Source organism: Tachyglossus aculeatus, chromosome 1 (genome assembly GCF_015852505.1).
Source record: "Tachyglossus aculeatus isolate mTacAcu1 chromosome 1, mTacAcu1.pri, whole genome shotgun sequence".
Taxonomy (NCBI): Eukaryota; Metazoa; Chordata; class Mammalia; order Monotremata; family Tachyglossidae; genus Tachyglossus; species Tachyglossus aculeatus.
Window position 1 is genome coordinate 88,383,439 of NC_052066.1, and position 19,243 is coordinate 88,402,681.

Below are 19,243 nucleotides of genomic sequence, written 5' to 3' on the forward strand. Positions count from 1 at the left end.
CATTGTTGGGTAGGGACCGTTTCTATATGTTGCCAACTTGTACTTCACAAGCTCTTGGTACAGTGCTCTGCACACAGTAAGCACAAAATAAATACAATTGAGTGAATCTTCTCTGTCTCTCTCCTGGTCCCATATCCCACTATTACCTGAAAATCAACTGGTTTTAATAAAGAATTCTGGTGCTCTTTTAGCTTCTTTTATATAGATTCCAACGAAGCTCTAGGAAATATATACTTTTTGGCACTAGCTGAAAATATTATCCCCTCACCCCACCACACAAACAGGCAAATCTGCCTGAGCCCCAGGGCAGCCCCAAATGTAGGGGTGCTGTTTTTTAGTGAGGACCACTTGGACCAGGCCAGAGTCCTAGACAAGAGAAGCTCTGGGACTCCTGACGGTCAGCAAAATGGGTTCCCAGCTCCTATCTGCAGACAACTTTCTGACCGTTAGTTTGAAGGAACCCACTCCCCGACCCCTCCATCGCTGTGATGAGTAGGAGGCAGGGGGGTGGGGGAAGAGGGAAAGATGCACAATGGTCCCCAGCTACTACCACCTGGAAGGACCCAGAAGGCCTTTGAGAGGCTGCCACCCACCAAAAAATCCTGAGAGACACTGACAGGATGTCACAAATTGGGGACACCACAACACTCAGCTCAGAGACGCTGCTATTGTGTGCCTGCCACACACACAAAAATCCCATCTGAGGGAACCAGAGAACTCAACCCCCATTGACAGTTGTGGCTTACAAATAAGATCCTGTCTGTGGGAACCGATCAGAAGATGCAACCCAGTAGCATCCAGTGCTTAGAACAGTGCCTCAGCGCTTAGAACAGTGCTCCAGTGCTTAGAACAGTGCTTTTCACATAGTAAGTGCTTAATAAATGCCATTATTATTATTATTATTATTATCCCACCAGGTAATTCTTTCAACTGGTGGAATACGATCAAAGGACCCTGGGAACAAATCATTTCTTGGTCCTTAATACTTTAGTGGGCATAGATTTCACACTTACCCGTCTCACCTCTCTCCCTCCAAATCCCAATCTTTTCCTGTCCTTTTCTTTTTTTTTTTTTAATGGATTTTGTTAACCACTCACTCCGTGGCAGGAACTGTACTAAGCAAGATGCAAGTTACTCAGGTTGGACACAGTCTATCTCCCACACGGGGCTCACAGTCTTAATCCCCATTTTACAGATGGGGGGACTGAAGAAAAGAGAAGTTAAGTGACTTGCCCATGGTCACCCACGAGACACGTGGCAGAGCTGGGATTAGAACTCAGATGCTCTGATTTCCAGGCCCATGCTCTTTGCACCTAGGCAATGCTGCTTCTCCTTCTTCCCCTCAGCTTCCCACCTCCTCTAACCATGGCCCCCATTCCTGGGACTATCAAAGCTGTGGGCCAGGCTATAGGAGACACCTGGGAGAGAGCTGTTGCCATTTTACCCTTCCCACCCCAGCCTAACGTACTGTGGTCCAGGCATTCTACTAAGCACGGGTATGGCTACAAACAAATAGCATTGGACACGGTCCCTGTCTCCCATGGGGCTCACAGTCTTAATCCCCATTTTACAGATGAGGTAACTGAGGCCCAGAGAAGTTAGTAGACTTGCCCAAGGTCTCACAGCAGACAAGTGGCAGAGTAGGGATTAGAACCCAAGTCCTTGGGACTCCCATGCCTGAGCCCTAGCCACTGGACCATGCTGCTTCTCTAAAATCGCCCCTAACTGCCTTGCTGCTAAGGGGTGCAGGGTCCCAGGTCTTCAAACCTCAGGGCTGCTTGGGAACCCTGGGCTTGACAATTCCAACTTGCAGGAGTACCAGGGAGTTCACACCGATAAGAATTGTGTTTTTTAAGTGCTTACTATGTGTGAGCCCACTGTTGGGTAGGGACTGTCTCTATGTGTTGCCAATTTGTACTTCCCAAGCGCTTAGTACAGTGCTCTGCACATAGTAAGCGCTCAATAAATACGATTGATGATGATGATGATGATGATGTGCCAAGCACTGTACTGAGGGTTGGGTAGATCCCAGATCATCAGGTCCCACATGAGGTTCACAGTCTAAGGAGGGAGCACAGCTACTGAACCCCCATTTTGCAGATGAGGGAACTGAGGCACAGAGAAGTTAAGTGACTTGCCCAAGGTCATACAACAGGCAAGTAGCAGAGGTGTGATTAGAACCCAGGGCCTCTGACCCCCAGGTTCATGCTCTTTCCAGGAGGTCAAGCCAAGACCATCCCGAGTGGGTTCTGTAGATGAAGGATTTTTCTGCATAACCAATCTCAGGTTGCTCCTACCCCAGAGAACCCTGCCCCAAGACCCTGCTTGACCTGTCATGGACCCTCCCCAGAGTCCCCGCAGCCAGGAGTAGGCTCCACAAGGTCGCCCTGAACAACTGCGTCTAATGGTATTTTTGTTTCTCCCCTTTGGTGTCATGATCTTGGCAAACCCTCTGCCTTAGGACAATCGCCTAGAGAAGCAGCATGGCCTAGAGAACAGAGAACAGGCCTGGGACTTAGAAAGACCTGAGTTCTATTCCCGGCTCTGCCACTTGTCTGCTGTGTGACCTTGGGCAAGTCACATACCTTATCTGTGCTTCAGTTACCTCATCTGTAAAATGGGGATTAAGACTGTGAGCCCCATGTGGGGTATGGATAGTATCCAACCTGATTAACTTGTATCTAGCCCAGGGCTTAGCCAGCGGACTCTGTGGCCAGGGGTGAGGGGCAGGGGGAAGATTTGTCTCACTGACACCTATAGCTATTGAATTAGTACTAAATCTGAAACAGCTTTCTGTATGGAATGAAATAATCTGAAAGTCACAATACAAAAGATGCAAAGAACAAAACTAAAGATATAGTTAGTTCAGATTATTATGCTTTAGTTCAATCCAAATTACATTTCCATGAACATTTTCAAATTCAGAACTACAAGATTTTTTATAAGAATGAAAACATAGGACCAATATGTTGACTTTGAACATTAATATTAGAAGGCTGTGTAAACACCAATTGGAATGCACTTTCAATCTTCAACAGATTCAAGATAATTTTAGGATTATTCCAGTTTAGCTTTTGTAGTTCTATTGTTTCAGTTGATTCTGTGACTTGGAGAAATCTCAAATATAATGTACTGTGTTTTTAACACAAAAATACAGAGTACTATGTCATAAAATTTGCTTATGTTTAAAATAATCTGATAAATTTAAATGATTGAGTTCAATGGCACTTGTTCCACAGTTGGATTAATTTATAATACTTCATGTGGAAGTGATTTGGAGTGATATAAAGACTTTAGACCACTAAAATAATAAAGATTTGGGTCTTCCATAATTTTAATAGTAATTTGCCTTCAAATCAGTTACCAAAAAATAGAACTTTGTTCTCAACAAAAAAGTGCTCAGTTATCTCATATTATAATAAGAGTTTGAAAAATGGTTGGGAAAATGTAATTTTAACTTCAAAAGAAAAATAAATCAGAAAAAAACCTCTTTTCTCCCCAGGAATCTCAATAGCAATAGTCCATTTGCCTCTTTTGGATAAATCTACCATCGAGGTGAAATAGAAATTCCTTGCCCATAGGGAGACCAAGATGATTAGAATCATGACCCACTGTGTGCATCTGAGAGCCATAATATTCATCAATGGACTACCGAAAAATTAAAGCCTTTTATCTTATTTGTTATTAAGAGTCAGTTTATCAAGGGAGATAGCAAAGGATGCAAGTTTTTATTTTTTTCTGTAATGTATCTTTAAACAACAAACTCACACACTTTCTGATGTTGCTTATCCTTTAAAGCTTTCTCTTCTATGGGCTGGGAGAATGTGATTCGCAATTTATGCCAGTCAAACTTGGCTGAGGGAAACACAAATCAAATATTGCCTGTGTTTATTCTAAAGAATCAGCTCTGATGAGGTGAATTTGAAACATCCTGGGTCACCCTATAAACCACGATTCAACTCTCCAAGTGATTTTTCTGGGATCGGAAACTGATTTTGTAATTAAGTCACCGACAGGCAAGTTTATTAATATTTCAACTCACCACCAACACGGACTAGTTTGGAATTTCATAGCGTACTTGAAATTCAGATCGGTCGCGCCTCCCGATGAAAATTCGGGCTCAGTGGGTATTCTGGGGGCAAAAATCTTATTTAATAAGACTCCAGAAGCATTCTGCCTTACTCTTCCACAATTCCAATGATTTCTGCATTGGCCTCAAGTTCAAAATATTTCCATCTAAAGGCAGAAGCAATGGCAACTGCCTGCCATGCTAGAGCTGTATATAATGGCTTTCGTGGAATCCCATTGGAAGATCAAGCTGCTGTATGGGAATGAATACTTACGGCTGCAGCTTGCTGTTCACTAAGAGGAAAGAACAACCAATCAAAAGGAAAACCACTTTGGTCTTTGAAAAAGAAAGTCACCGAGTCATTTCATTCCAGTCTCTGAAACAACTAAGATGATCTTAAGTTTCTTCTGCAATCTTGTTAGGGTACCTAAGGGCTAGAAGGGGATTCAAAGTCTCACAAAATCTCCCCAGCACCCTGAATTATGAATGTTCTCCTATCAGCAACTTCCCCAGGTGAGAAGGCTTGAGCTTCAGTTTGCAGGTGATTGCTAAAATCAATCTGGGGAAGTTTCAGACCTAAGAAAGATCTCGAGAGAAGACAGGTATGGGTAGAAAGGGGGATTTTTGATCAAATAAAGAAGACTGGGCATTTTAAGGGATTATTAAATGATTCCTTATATAACTCGATTAGAGAACTCATTCTGATGATCAAAAACAGGTTTTTCCATTAGATGACAACCTTTTTTGAGATTATTACAATTATGTGGAAATGTGTATTTATAGCTAAGTAGACTAGTGAGGGCCAATCAGCCCGCATTGAGAAGGACAACCCTCTGGAAAAATGCTTTTATCTCAGGTTCTTGAGAATCTTTTTTTAGAGTGACCTTTTAGGACGAGGTGGGCAGGGGAGAGGCAGGGAGGGAAGTCACTATTTTTACTTTCCAGAATGGAGTCAAACCTCACGGAGAAAGTCAGGATCCAGGGGAAACAAACCAGTGTAATTTAGTTCTGGCAGAAAAAGGAAGACAACTAGGTCATTGTGGCTGCTTTTTTTTTTTTTAAGAAATGTGCAAATGCTTGAACTAAACTCCTTTGCAATTATCTATTTAAAGGTCAAAGTGCTCTCCTCTTTTCTGTTCAGCTTGAAATATTTAATGCATCTATTTCTTTTATACAGCGGACTGGAAATGCAAACAAAATCATTGCCCTTTCATAGAAATGCACATGCCCGTAAAAGGTGACAACAAAATAGAAAAGGTTTCGTGAGTAAAACTTTTTGGCTGAGATCCTTCAAAGATACCCTTTCTGTGCATGAAAATTAGCTGTGAGGAACTTGATTTCCTTGGGTAATTTCAGGGGTCAGATGGAGGTCCCTTGGGAAAATTTATCTCTGGAGATTACTTTGACATGCTGGTTCAAAAAGCTAGAATGAAGTTTTTCACACCCTCATCTCACTCTTTGATAATATAAAGCCACCAACCGCCCCCGAGCTTATGATCACCTAATAATGCTCTCTCGCCCTGCAAAGATCAAACATCAGCTTTACTTTTGTTTTCCAGGGAATCATTGCTGACTCCACCTCCTAACTATGGTCGCTATCCTGCGTCTGGTCTCCTGGTCTGAAGAGGCTCTTCTCATAGGAGGGTAGGGAGAAGGAAGACTGGGAAGAGCTAAACTGCCATGGCTCCTGGGCTTATTTGAGGCTGCTGAATCAGAAGGCTTTTTGACACCGGGAAGCCCAGGGATTTGGCTTCCTTTTCCAGAGTTTAGGTTTGCAAACTTTCTCTCTCCATGATTATTGACCACGGCAGTAGATGAGGTTAGGTTGCCCTGACTTTGGGAACACGGTGACAATGGGAAACTGCCACTGAGCTTCTTAAGTTCCAGGAGTTGTTGCTTAGCTTGAGACAAAGCTTCAGTCAGCTCATAGCGTTCTTCACACTCTCTACGCACTGTTTCCTGAAGAAAACTTTTCTGAAAATAGAAAAAAAAGCCCTTTTTAAACCCCTCATTCTAAAAGGCTAACAGTTGGGCAACAGGGTCAGGAAAACTAACTTAAGAATCTGTTTGGAAGTTGCTTTCTCTGTGTCTTAGGATGAGATTCAGTTCCATAGATGGGATATCAGTCCAAGGTGCTGTCTGGATTTACTCTGAGGTTGGATGGTGTCTCCAGGCACAAAGGAATTAGAAACATTTCTTGACCCATTAATGATTTATATTAATTTGTCAAAACATCCCAGTAACCTCAACCTTAAGGGTTGATACATGGACTCTTTCCCTAATTTTTTTTTTTTGTTTATAGACAAATGCTTCTCTCTAGAGAGTCTAGGCAATCTAACAATATGTCATCTTATCAGGTAAAACCATAAGAGACCGGGACAATATTCTTCTTTCTTCTAAACTTCAGGTAACCAAACTTGCAGGTCCTTATGTGAATCATTCACCAGGGCCCTAACAAGTTCACACCATTCTGTATCTGCATCTGTAGGACAGAAAATTCCAAAGTCCTGGGCCCTGCAAGGGTGTCCCTGTTCTTAGCAGGTTCAATTTAAAGGGAACAAGCTGCTGACAAATGACCTGAGCACATATGAAAATAGTTCACCTTGAGTTACATAACAGTTTAAGGTTCTGGTGGGCTCTGAAGAGTGAAAACCAGGGAGCTCTTGGGTGAAAATGTGCTCCTTCCTTGCTCTTTCCCATGTGATCTGACCTTATTCTATCCCCTTCCAACGAGTTATTTTTAGGTGGGAGAAACAGCGTAGGCAAGAGCGAGGTTGGAGGGGGAATGGGGTCCGTCCTCTGGAATATGAAGAGTCCTCTGAGAGTCGTGGCCTCTCCCCAAATGCCCAGGATTCCAACAAGCTGTGGTCTTTCTAACCAACAGGGCAGAGATCTCCCTCAGGGCTGGATTGAGACTGGCAGCCGTAATAGAGGACTACCATGACAATTGAGTTGTAGCCACGTTTCCGATAAGTCAATTTGGTGTAGAAGGTAAAGGTGGGCAATCATTAGTCATTCCACATGTTTCTTCGATTCAAAATAAGCAAACACATGCATGCAACTGTTTTCTACAAGTGTTTAGGGACAGGAAAGGAGTGTGTTGCTGGAGTGGGTGGATTTATGTACATAGGAGCAGATGTACACACTCATACCAATGCCACCATCATGCACCTAAAACACATGCAGAAAACACTGGAATTAACTGTTTTGCAAACAAACAGACATTTGGGGACAACCATCTCTCTATTTCTCTCAAAGTAAAAGTTGAGCCATTTTTGTGTTTCTACCCAAGTTTCCTGAATTGCATTAATTTTTAAACCTATGAAAGCTTTCCTTTAAAAGTCCAGATTTTTTTTTCCTCTTGCTTAAGGAAATTGAAAAGTCTGAACCTGACCTCTTAGTAATCAACGGCCTCTAACCCCATTTGTGTCTTCCATTTTATTAAGGTGATGCATTCTTTAGGCAAGAAGACTAAGAGAGAAGCTTAAATTCAGAAAATAGATAGCAGTGAAGAATTTGGTCAGAAAAACTCCATCATGGCTGAGCAAGGCAACCGGGAACTGCCATCTCCCCTCTGAACCACCTAGGGCCCCCATTCCTAGCATGCTTCATGCACACTTGGCCATGGGGATTTCACCTTCAGTGTCCCCCTGGTTGGACAGCCAGCCAAGCAACCTTCCCTGTGAACTGCACTAGTTCTCCTCCACACCACCGAGGAGTGTCCCTCTCGTCCTGCCTTCCACCATCCTGGCAGGAGAGAGAAAAACACCCGCAACATGAGGCCTACCTAAAAACCCCAGAAAGACGGGTGGCTTCTATAGTAGTCACTGTGGCTGTGGATATGCCCCGGACTCTGAGCCTCGAGGAGCCTAAAAATCTTCTTGTTAATCATAGCGCCCTACTTGATTTTTGTTTTTCTTTTCAGCGTCTGTCTTTGTCTTTAATGCTGTTTAAAAGTTTGGTTATTTCATCACTCCTGATATGTCTGTCTCCAGTCCACTCTCCCTGCTTATGTACTTGGATTTTGTCCCTTTGAGGGCCAGGAACTGTGTCTAATCTCCCACCTTGTATTCTTTCCCAACACTTAGTACGATGATCTGCTGCGCATAGCACTTAATAAACCTTATCAATAATCAATGGTATTTCAAGGAGCATTTCCTGTATGTAGAGCACCGTGCTAAACATTTGGGAGAGTACATTATAATAGAAATGGTAAACACAATCCCTGCCCTCATGGAGAATATGACCTAGTTAGATGTTGACATAAATTGCAGGCAGAGGAAGCAGCAGAGTCTAAACTCCACAGCACTTACATCCCTATCCTTAGACTCCGCTTTTCCCCCATCTATAATTTATTTTGTCTTGCTTTCCTCTCTAAACTGTAAGCTCCTTTTGTGTAGGGATCATATCTTTCATCTCTATTGTATTGTACTCTCCTTAGTACAGTGCTCTACCCACAATAAGGGCTCAATAAATACCATTGATTGATTGGCATGTATTTTACTGCTGTGGTGACAGAATATTAAAATGCTTAAGCGGGTACAGACCCAAGTGCATGGGTGATGTAATAATAATGATGGTATTTGTTTAGCACTTACTATTGTTTAGCACTAAATACGATTGATAAAGATACTATGTGCCAAGCACTGTTCTAAGTGCTGCTAGAAAGGAGGGCCAGTAGGGTGGGGAAATGAGAAGTTAGAGAAGTCCTTCTTGGAGACAATATCAGTGTGGCTCAGTGGAAAGAGCCCGGGCTTGGGAGTCAGAGGTCATGGGTTCAAATCCCAACTCCATCACTTGTCAGCTGTGTGACTTTGGGTGAGTCACTTCATTTCTCTGGGCCTCAGTTCCCTCATCTGTAAAATGGGGATGAAAACTGTGAGCCCCACATGGGACAACCTGATCACCTTATATCCCCCCCAGCGCTTAGAACAGTGCTTTGCACATAGTAAGTGCTTAATAAATGCCATTATTATTATTGTTATTCTAGGAAGGCTTTGAAGATGGGGGGAGTGGTGATCTGTCAGGTATGAAAAGGGAGGGAGTTCCAGATCTGAGGGAGAAAATGACCCAGGGGTACTTAGTGAGAAAAATGATATCAAGGCACAGAGAATATGTTGGCATTAGGTGAGTGAAATGTGCAAGCTGGGTTGTAGCAGTTTGAAGAGTGAGGCTAAGTAGGAGGAGGAGAGCTGATTTAATGCCTTAAAATCAATAGTAAGGGGTTTTTGTTTAATGTGGAGATGGATGAGCAACTACTGGAGGTTTCTGAGGCATGAGGAAACATGCAGGACTTTTTTTTTTTAAGAAACATGAACCAGGCAGCAAAGTGAAATATGGACTGGAGTGGGGAGAGACTGGAGACCAGGCGGTCAGTGGGGAGGCTGACGCTGTAGTCAAGGTGGTATACAATAAGTGCTTGGACTAATAATAATAATAATAATAATGGCATTTATTAAGCACTTACTCTGTGCAAAGCACTGTTCTAAGCGCTGGGGAGGTTATAAGGTGATCAGGTTGTCCCACGGCGGGGCTCACAGTCTTAATGTGGTAGCAGTTTGGATGGATAGGAAGGAGCGAATTCTAGAGACAATATGAAGGTAGAACCGATAGGATTTGGCGACACGCTGAATAAGTAGGTTGAATGAGAGACGTGAGTTGAGGAAATGCCAAAGTTACAGGCTTGTGAGATGAGAAAGATGGTGATGTTATCTACATTGATGGGAAAGTCAGGGGAATGAGATGGTTTGAGTGGGAAGACAAGGTGTTCTGTTTTGGGCATGTTAAATCACTATTACTGAGGCGATGGCACGAATTTAAAGCTCAGTGATTTTGTAGATCAGAGTGATGGCTGACTGAACTGAAATGGCCCTCAATAGAGAAGAAACCAAATTCAATCATTTACCTAAAATTAAAATTCAAAACTCATAAGAGAGAAATAGGCCCATGTAGGAACACACACTCAAACCTGGCCTCTGAAAAACTATCGCAGGCAACTAACAACCGCCAGAGTTGACAAAAGGCTGAGGGAACATATAATTCATTGCTTTAGTAGCTGAGATGGGGCATTTCTGCCAACACTTTGCAGATTTGAACTCTCTGTGGTGGGGACAGGCTGTCCTTGGTGGAAGGCCCACTGCTCTGGAACTCATTCTTCTTCAAGGTTCAACAGAGTCCACTTTTATTAGCGTTCAGAGCAATGGATTAGGTCTATCTCCTTTATTTCTTAGTGCCAGGATGGTCCTGTGAACTAAAAACAGGACTGAAAGTTAGGAACTTTGAGTTCTATTCTTGACTTGGCTACTACTGCCCACTATGAACCTTAGACAAATCCCTTAATCCGTGTCCACATTTGTCTGTTTATACAATGGAGATCATAACCCGGTTCTGCCTTACGATTTTAGGAGGGTGTAATTCGCTCAGCCTTTGACTGATGGAGAATCAAAATGTTTATATATAGCTGTCCTTTGTACTCAAAGATGTCACTGATGAAATGCACTGGGTGGGGGTTGAGGGGGAGGTAAAAAAAAAAAAGCCAATATAGGACCACAGTTCCAACCACACTACGCACACACACAAAGCAATCAGCCCATCAATGGTCATTATTGAGATCTTATTGTGTGTAGAGCACTGTACTAAAAAAAAATAAATGATCAGTGGTATTTATCGACTCTCCCTCCACACCCCCACCTCCCCACCTTGTGTGCATTGCACTGTATTTAAGTGCTTGGGACAGTAAAATGGAGTAATAAAGTTTAGAGACATGTTCTCTGCCCACAAGCAGCTTACAGTGTAGTGCAGCAAATATTATCCCTTGCCAAACTCTCAAGTTTGTTGTACCTCGCAACTTTGTTTAGAAACATATCGGGTAAATCTTGCCTTTAACAAGTAGTGGTGGCTGATATCTTATTGCATATGGGATCTGACCAACTCAGTGAGAAAAAAATTGCTGCCCACAAGATTATAAATGTTTTCAGTGACTACACAATCTACTGAGCATTGTCCTAGGTGCTTGGGAAACATAAAATAAAAAGTCACCACTCCCAAAGAATTTACAATCTATCTAATGAACTGTATCTGTATCTAATGAACTGCTGTATGGCAGCATGTCTTAGTGGAAAGAGCCCAGGCTTGGGAGTCAGAGGTCGTGGGTTTTAATCCCGGGTCTGCCACTTATCGGCTGTGTGACTTTGGGCAAGTCACTTAACTTCTCTGGGCCTCATCTAAAATGGGGATTAAGACTGAGCTCCACGTGGGACAACCTGATTACCTTGTATCTACTCCAGCGTTTAGAACAGTGCTCGGCACATAGTAAGCACTTAACAGATACCATCAACATTAGGATTTCCCCACTGCTCCAATTAAAGGATGACCTCCGCGACCCATGCAGAATCAGATGGGATGCAGTGACCAAAATAGATCCCTTATCTTATCATTGCCTTTCCACAGGAATCCCTTAGTGGGAGGAGGACCTAAGCGCCAATATCAAGACCTCAAGGCTTGTGGGGAACTCAGCTTTCTTCCGTAGCCCTGATAATAATAATAATAATAATGCTGGCATTTGTTAAGCGCTTACTATGTGCAAAGCACTGTTCTAAGCGCTGGGGAGGATACAAGGTAAGCAGGCTGTCCCACATGAGGCTCACAGTCTTCATCCCCATTTTACAGATGAGGTAACTGAGGCACAGAGAAGTGACTTGCCCAAGGTCAAACAGCTGACAGGTGGAAGCAGCATGGCTCAGTGGAAAGAGCCCGGGCTTTGGAGTCAGAGGTCAGCGGTTCAAAACCCGGCTCGGCCAATTGTCAGCTGTGTGACTTTGGGCAAGTCACTTCACTCCTCTGGGCCTCAGTTACCTCATCTGTGAAATGGGGATGAAGACTGTGAGCCCCCCGTGGGACAACCTGATCACCTTGTAACTTCCCCAGCGCTTAGAACCGTGCTCTGCACATAGTAAGCGCTTAATAAATGCTATCATTAATGGGGTGGCAGAGCCTGGATTAGAACCCATGACCTCTGACTCCCAAGCCTGTGCTCTTTCCACTGAGCCACGCTGCTGATGCTGGGGAAGGGAATGAGGTGGAGCAAAGAAGCCCTAAGCACAGTAGGAGGGCAGAGAAATAGGGCTTTCAAAGGAGGCCAAAGACTTCACTCAATTCTTTTTACAGTGAATCACCAAGGCACCTTGTCTGCTAACAGACTAAGAATAGTCTTTGTTGTTTTCTAGCTGCACAATCAGGCAAGCAAACATTCTTGTTCGGAGCAGGGAGGCAGCAAGACTTTTGCATAGTTTGGTAATCACTTTGAAAATATAACAAGGTAAGTAACAGCAAATGACTTTGCCTGGATAACATGGAAATGCCTGAATAAACAAAAAGAGCTGACTACATCTGCTATCGACTTACATACTGCACTTCAGAGAGTACCCAAACCCCCCGAAATCAAATGATGATATCTCATCTTAATTGACTTTCAAATCCAAAGCTAAGCACGAAAACAGATTCTATAAACTTTTAGGAATGCATAATTTGAAAACATATTTTTTGCATTATGATGGAAACAATAGACTCCACATACGGGAGTTTCCAAGGGAATAGAATGTTTTATTATTTAGACATCATTAGCTGATGCAATTTCTACCATCCTTTTGAAAAGAGGACCATTCTGGTCTCATTTCAACAGGAGAAATCAGTATAATGGATGATGAATATCAAAACTCATAATTTAGAGGTGGTTTCCAGCTAAGGTTCTTCATGATATTAAAATATGGTCCATCTCCACCCCTTACACAAATGAGCTTTTGTGTGGTGTTATTTTGAGATAGCTGGGTTACCTTGTCAGCTGTGTGACCTTGGGCAAGCCACTTAACTTCTCTGTGCCTCAGTTACCTCATCTGTAAAATGGGGATTAAGACTGTGAGCCCCAAGTGGGACAACCTGATCGCCTTGTATCCCCCCCCAGCACTAAGAACCGTGCTTTGCACATAAGCGCTTAACAAATACCACTATTATTATTATTATTATTATTATTACCTTGCTGATTTCCCACATCAACCCAGCATATTCACTTCACTTCTCTAACATCGATCTATTCACTGTATCTCAGTCTCATCTATGTTGCTGCCACCTTGCCCACGACTTGTCTCTAGCCTTGAACTCCGTCCCCCTTCATATCCAACAGATGTACTCTCTTCTTACCTTCAAAGCCTTATTAAAATCACATTAAATTTTCTCCAAGAGGACACCCCTGCCTAAGCCCTCATTTTCCCTACTCCCTCTCCCTTTTGCATCATCCTTGAACTTGGGATTTGTACCCTTTATTCACCCCACTCTCAGCCCCAAAGCACTTATGTATAAATCCATATTTTACTTTAATTTCTGTATCCCCCTCTACACTGTAAGCTCCTTTTGGGCCCGGAATATGTCTACCAACTGCTATGTTGTACATTCTTTAGCATTCTGCACACAGTAAGCGTGCAATAAATGACTGATTGACTGATGATGGGAAAGAGAGGTGGCTTTGCAGAGCCACTTTATTACTCTACAAGTGAGACTCTAATTTCTATTTATTTATATTTAAAGGCACCTTTCCTTCTGAGAAGCAGTGTGGCTTAGTGGAAAGAGCACAGGCTTGGGAGTCAGAGGTCATGGGTTCTAATCCCTACTGCATAACCTGTCAGCTGTGTGACTTTGGGCAAGTCACTTCACTTCTCTGTGCCTCAGTTCCCTCACCTGTAAAATGGGGATTAAGACTGTGAGCCCCACATGGGACAACCTCATTACCCTGTATCTACCCCAGCACTTAGAAAAGTGCTTGGCACATAGTAAGGGCTTAACAAATACCATTATTATTACTATTATTATTACTGAGGTGCCTAAAGCTAGCCCCGCCTACTCCAAGGTATGTAAACTCAGCCCCACTCCCTTTTCTTCCATCCCCACTTCTGGTGACATTCCTGTTCTCACAAAGTCTTCTAAAAACATGCCAAAGATATTTCCCAAAGGAGTCCAAACACCCTAGGAGTATATCAGACTGTATCTTGCCTGTGAGAGTGACTTAGTTTTGGGAGGACATACCACTAGCTTGCCATTAACGCACTGGAAGAAGTCATTTTCTAATCAGAGTCCTGGCATCACATCTAGTACTTGAGAAATTCACTTCCTTTTAACAGAAGAGGACTCATGTGCCTATCTTTATAAGCAGTTGCTTCTCCTGCCTGTAATTTATTTTACTGTCCGTCACCCCTGCTTAGACTGTAAGCGCACAAGGACAGGAATAGTGTCAATGAGCTGTACTGTACTCCGCATTGTACTCTCCCAAGTGTTTAGTACAGCACGCTCATAAAAAGAGAAGAAGCAGCGTGGCTCAGTGGAAAGAGCACGGGCTTTGGAGTCAGAGGTCATGGGTTCAAACCCCGGCTACGCCAATTGTCAGCTGTGTGACTTTGGGCAAGTCACTTCACTTCTCTGTGCCTCAGTTACTTCATCTGTAAAACAGGGATGAAGACTGTGAGCCCCCCGTGGGACAACCTGATCACCTTGTAACCTCCCCACCGCTTAGAACAATGCTATGCACTTAGTAAGTGCTTAATAAATGCCGTTACTATTATTATTATCATTATAAAAAGCACTGAGTGATTGACTGATCAAAGAGATTATCAATGAGACTGCTTAAGATAATGATCTTTTCCCTAGTCTCAAATGGAATCCAATAGTTTAAAGAGCTGATACACCTTTCAAAGGTAGATGGTTTCCTTACTCACTAGTAAAGAGAGAAGGCAGGCAGACCTCTAACTACTAGTAAACTAAACTAGTAGTTAGAGAAGGTGAAGGAGCGTGTCTCAGTGGAAAGAGCACGGGCTTGGGAGTCAGAGGTCATGGGTTCAAATCCCGGCTCCACCAATTGTCAGCTATGTGACTTTGGGCAAGTCACTTAACTTCTCTATGCCTCAGTTACCTCATCTGTAAAATGGGGATTAAGACTGTGAGCCCCCCGTGGGACAACCTGATCACCTTGTAACCTCCCCAGCGCTTAGAAAAGTGCTTTGCTTATAGTAAGCGCTTAATAAATGCCATCATTAGTAGGATCTCTTATATGGTTATAAACCCTTATTGAGCTTGACAGTTTATCCATACTTTATAAAAATCACGGTCCCCCTACTCCACCCTTATTTTTAATTGAGCCTCCTATAGATTTTTCTGGGAAATTTCCTGAAGAGGGAGAGTTTGTGATCAGGAAAAAGTAGGAGTCTCATAATGACCAAGACTTCATCTACACTAGTTTGTAGATATTGCCTCTCAAGAATCTGAAACCAAGACTAGAGTGCTATCATTGCCTTGTGAATCCCTTAGTACACTGCATATGCTTTCTTAAGGTTGTCCTCCAGCATTCCTTATTTTTTACTGTTTCATTTCTTACAAGAATACATTTGTTTAATATTTATTTATGAATATCTATTTCCCCCTCTAGACTGTAAGCTCACTGTGCGTAGGGAACATGCCTGCTAACAGTTGTATTGTACTCTCTCATGAGCTTACTACAGTGCTCTGAGCACAGTAAAGCACTCAATACCATTGATTGATTAGTTGATTGACTCTAGAAGCAGCGTGGCTCAGTGGAAAGAGCCCGGGCTTTGGAGTTAGAGGTCATGAGTTCGAATCCTGGCTCTGCCAATTGTCAGCTGTATGACTTTGGGCAAGTCACTTAACTTCTCTGTGCCTCAGTTACCTCATCTGTAAAATGAGGATTAAGACTATGAGCCCCTGTGGGACAACCTGATCACCTTGCAACCTCCCCAGTGCTCAGAACAGTGCTTTGCACATAGTAAGCACTTAATAAATGCCATTATTATTATATGATTATAACAATCATATTATATAATACTATATAATAATTGTGTTCTAACTTTTGATTCATTAAGATCCTGGAATTTCTTCAAGATTGTAAACAATGAACAACTGCTCTAAGGCTTTAAAGCAGATTGTCTATTACTTTGGGTTTGCTCTGGCTGATCATTTGAATATTCCAATCTGTCTCTACCACAGCTACTCGCTACTAAAGACATCACTAATACAACTTTCTCTTTCCTCCACATTTGGTAATGTTCACCATCCCAGCTGCCTGGAGTAAAACTATCCCTTGTTTACTTGCCACTAATATTTGAACACTTTTCTCTGTCCAGATTTCACCGATATCATTGATTCATATTCAGTGGAGTTGCAGCATGAATTGTTCCTTGATGATAACATATAGATCTACCATTAATTAAAAGTATAGTTCTCTGCAATTTGATTCTTACCTCTTCCTCAGCCTGATTAAATTTTTCCTTTAGCTGCATTTGCTCCTGAGCAACTCTTTCCAGTTCATCTGTCTTTTGTTTCATTTCCCTCTTCAGATTTTGGCGAACGGATTCACCACTGTCAATTTCCCTCTTGAGGCGCAAATCAAACTCTGCAATGACTCTTTTGAGGCTCTGAATTTCTTTTTCTTTAGCTTCACCTTTCTCCACGAGTTTGACTTGAGAGTCCTGGAGCTTTTTTTCTAGAATGGTTACTTCCCGCTTTAGGTCATTGGTGGCATTTGATATTAAACTGGAAATCTGAAAGATAAATCTTACACTATACTGGTTTGGACGCAGGAATTTCTAGATAACAAGAGATTGCTCGATCACATCCCCTAATATGGCCCTGAGCAGCTGCCAGGCTATAGAAGCAGAATGGACATTTTTGGAGAAGAATTTTCTATTCCCTCTTCCCAAAATGCTAACCACTTATCTCTCGGAACTTAGGTTTGGCAACACTGATAAAGGAGTCACGGCTAGACCTCAATGGGGCCCTGCTTCAGCACACTCAGCCCATACGATGGGATGAGAGGATAGTCTGCTGGCTGGACCAGAGGCATGGATAGGACTCCCTGCCTCTAGTATCATTAAAGAGAAGTCTAAAATCACCTGGAAAAGGAGGCAAAGGAGAGAAGGAAAAGGATGAAAGCATTCATCAACACATTCCCTATTTTTCTCCACTGCAAACAACTTTAAAAACATGCCAGGTATTTAAAACTAACCCTGTTTTACAGGAAAAATTAAGTCAGACAGCAACTTCTACTTAAAATCTCCAAATGACTATCGCATGCCTTATTATTATTATTATTTTAGAAATCGTATTCACCTAGATTGTGTTTCTGATAGCAGTTCCTTTAGAATCCTGTTTGATGCCAGAAGACATTTCCCTTAGTTAGCAAGGGAGGTTTTAGGAGAAACAGAAGAAATGAGTTCAAAGTCAAGGAACAGATAAGAGAAGCAGCATGGCTCAGTGGAAAGAGCATGGGCTTGGGAGTCAGAGGTCATCGGTTCAAATCCCTGCTCCGCCAAATGTCAGCTGTGTGACTTTGGGCTAGTCACTTAACTTCTCTGTGCCTCAGTTACCACATCTGTAAAATGGGGATGAAGACTGTGAGCCCCATGTGGGACAACCTGATCACCTTGTATCCCTCCCAGGGCTCAGAACAGTCCTTGGCACATAGTAAGCGCTTAACAAATACCAACATTATTATTATTATTATTATAAGAGGAAAAGAGACAGGGAAAATAGAGAGCAAAGGCCAAGAAGGACATGGAAAAGAAGACATAAAATCAAAGAGTCATAACTCAGAAGGCGGGGAGGGCATTTGGTGACTGAAGCCGACTTCAGAAAGCAAGCAAGAGGGGCAGTGACCTCAGGGCACAGCATCAGAGCGGGCGGTGGTATGGATGGCAGCAGGGTGGCCCTTCAACTCAGCTTGGGTTCTCTAGTCAAAACTTCAGACGCATAACAATTTTTGCGATCCGCCGATTAGAGCATGAGAAGTGTTAGTGGGTTGCGCTGGTCCTTTCCTTTTACTCTCATGTTCTTGACGTAGGTTTGGAGCAGACTATTGTACTTCAGCAAAATGTCCCCGGTCATCTCAGGGTGTGGCACACAGTGAGTGCTCAATAAATACCACTGACTGATTTACACCATGTGCCCAGCGAAAGACATCCAACTTGTACTTCCCAAGCGCTTAGTACAGTGCTCTGCACACAGTAAGCGCTCAATAAATACGATTGATGATGATGATGATGATGATGTTGGGGAGGCCATTCTAGGGAGGGGGCAGCACATTTTTCCTGCTGCAGGGCGACTAGATGGCCAAAGCTGCCCGTGGCCAAGGTGTCCCAATAAAAGTTTCCACGTCACATATCTGAGTTATTATTGTATTCTAATGACAGGTAACATAAGAAACCAGATTTGATTTTTAACATATCAACTTGGGACACAAAAAGATTAAAGGAATACATACACTTATTCTTGTGTATATGTATATATTCATTATTCTCTTTATTTTATTAATCATGTGAATATATCTATAATACTATTTATTTATTTTGATGCTATTGATGCCTGTCTACTTGTTTTGTTTTGTTGTCTGTCTCCCCCCTTCTAGACCGTGAGCCCGATGTTGGGTCGGAATTGTCTCTATTTGTTGCCAAATTGTACTTTCCAATCGCTTAATATAGTGCTCTGAATACAGTAAGCACTCAATAAATATGGTTGAATGAATGAATTATAGGAGATGAAAGAACTACATTCATTTCTTGAAGCAGAGAGAAAAATGCACACATATCTGAGGGTCAGGGTATAACTGAATTAATCTCTAATAGCTAATGCTACTAAACTTGCTCCACTTTGAATGATCAAAGCTATGTCAAAGGGTATGCTTGATTTCCTGCCCTTACACTTTATGCCTATTATGCCATTGTAAGGGAGCAAACTGATTTTTACTCAAAAGTATTCTGAAGATTCCTCTGCCGTGTTTCATTTGTTACAAACCTTCTTTTGTAGTTCTTCCTGCTCCCTCTGATATTTGGTGATTAATTCTTGATGCTTTTGCTTTTCAATGTTCAGTTCCAATTTGGCTTCTTCCTTCAATTGCAGGATCTGCTCTTCAAATTCAGCCGAATGCTGGGCTCGATCTTTAATAAGTTCAAATTCAATCTGCAATGCATAATTTAACATGAAATATGCCAATCCATGCGGCCATTATCACATGTAAGATATGCAGTTTCCATCCAGCGCTTAGAACAGTGCTTTGTACACAGTAAGTGCTTAAGAAATGCCATCATTATTATTATTATTATTATACAATTGAAAAAAATAAAG

At 42.4% G+C, this 19,243-nt stretch overlaps 1 protein-coding gene across 4 annotated transcripts in view; it reads right to left on the reverse strand.

Moving 5' to 3' along the window:
* Window positions 1-5,250: 5,250 nt before the first annotated feature.
* Window positions 5,251-19,243, reverse strand: part of LEKR1 (leucine, glutamate and lysine rich 1) — a 249,753-nt gene continuing 235,760 nt past the window's right edge. For 3 of the 4 annotated variants that reach the window (XM_038747014.1, XM_038747023.1, XM_038747032.1), the window contains 3 exons: window positions 18,914-19,078; window positions 16,366-16,665; window positions 5,251-6,043 (listed from right to left, as the gene is read on the reverse strand). In XM_038747014.1, the coding sequence (XP_038602942.1) occupies window positions 5,633-6,043; window positions 16,366-16,665; window positions 18,914-19,078 (876 nt within the window). In that variant the 3' untranslated portion in view covers window positions 5,251-5,632. Of the gene's footprint in view, window positions 6,044-10,100; window positions 10,320-16,365; window positions 16,666-18,913; window positions 19,079-19,243 lie in introns of those variants that run through there. The other variant, XM_038747042.1, reaches the window with a different exon arrangement.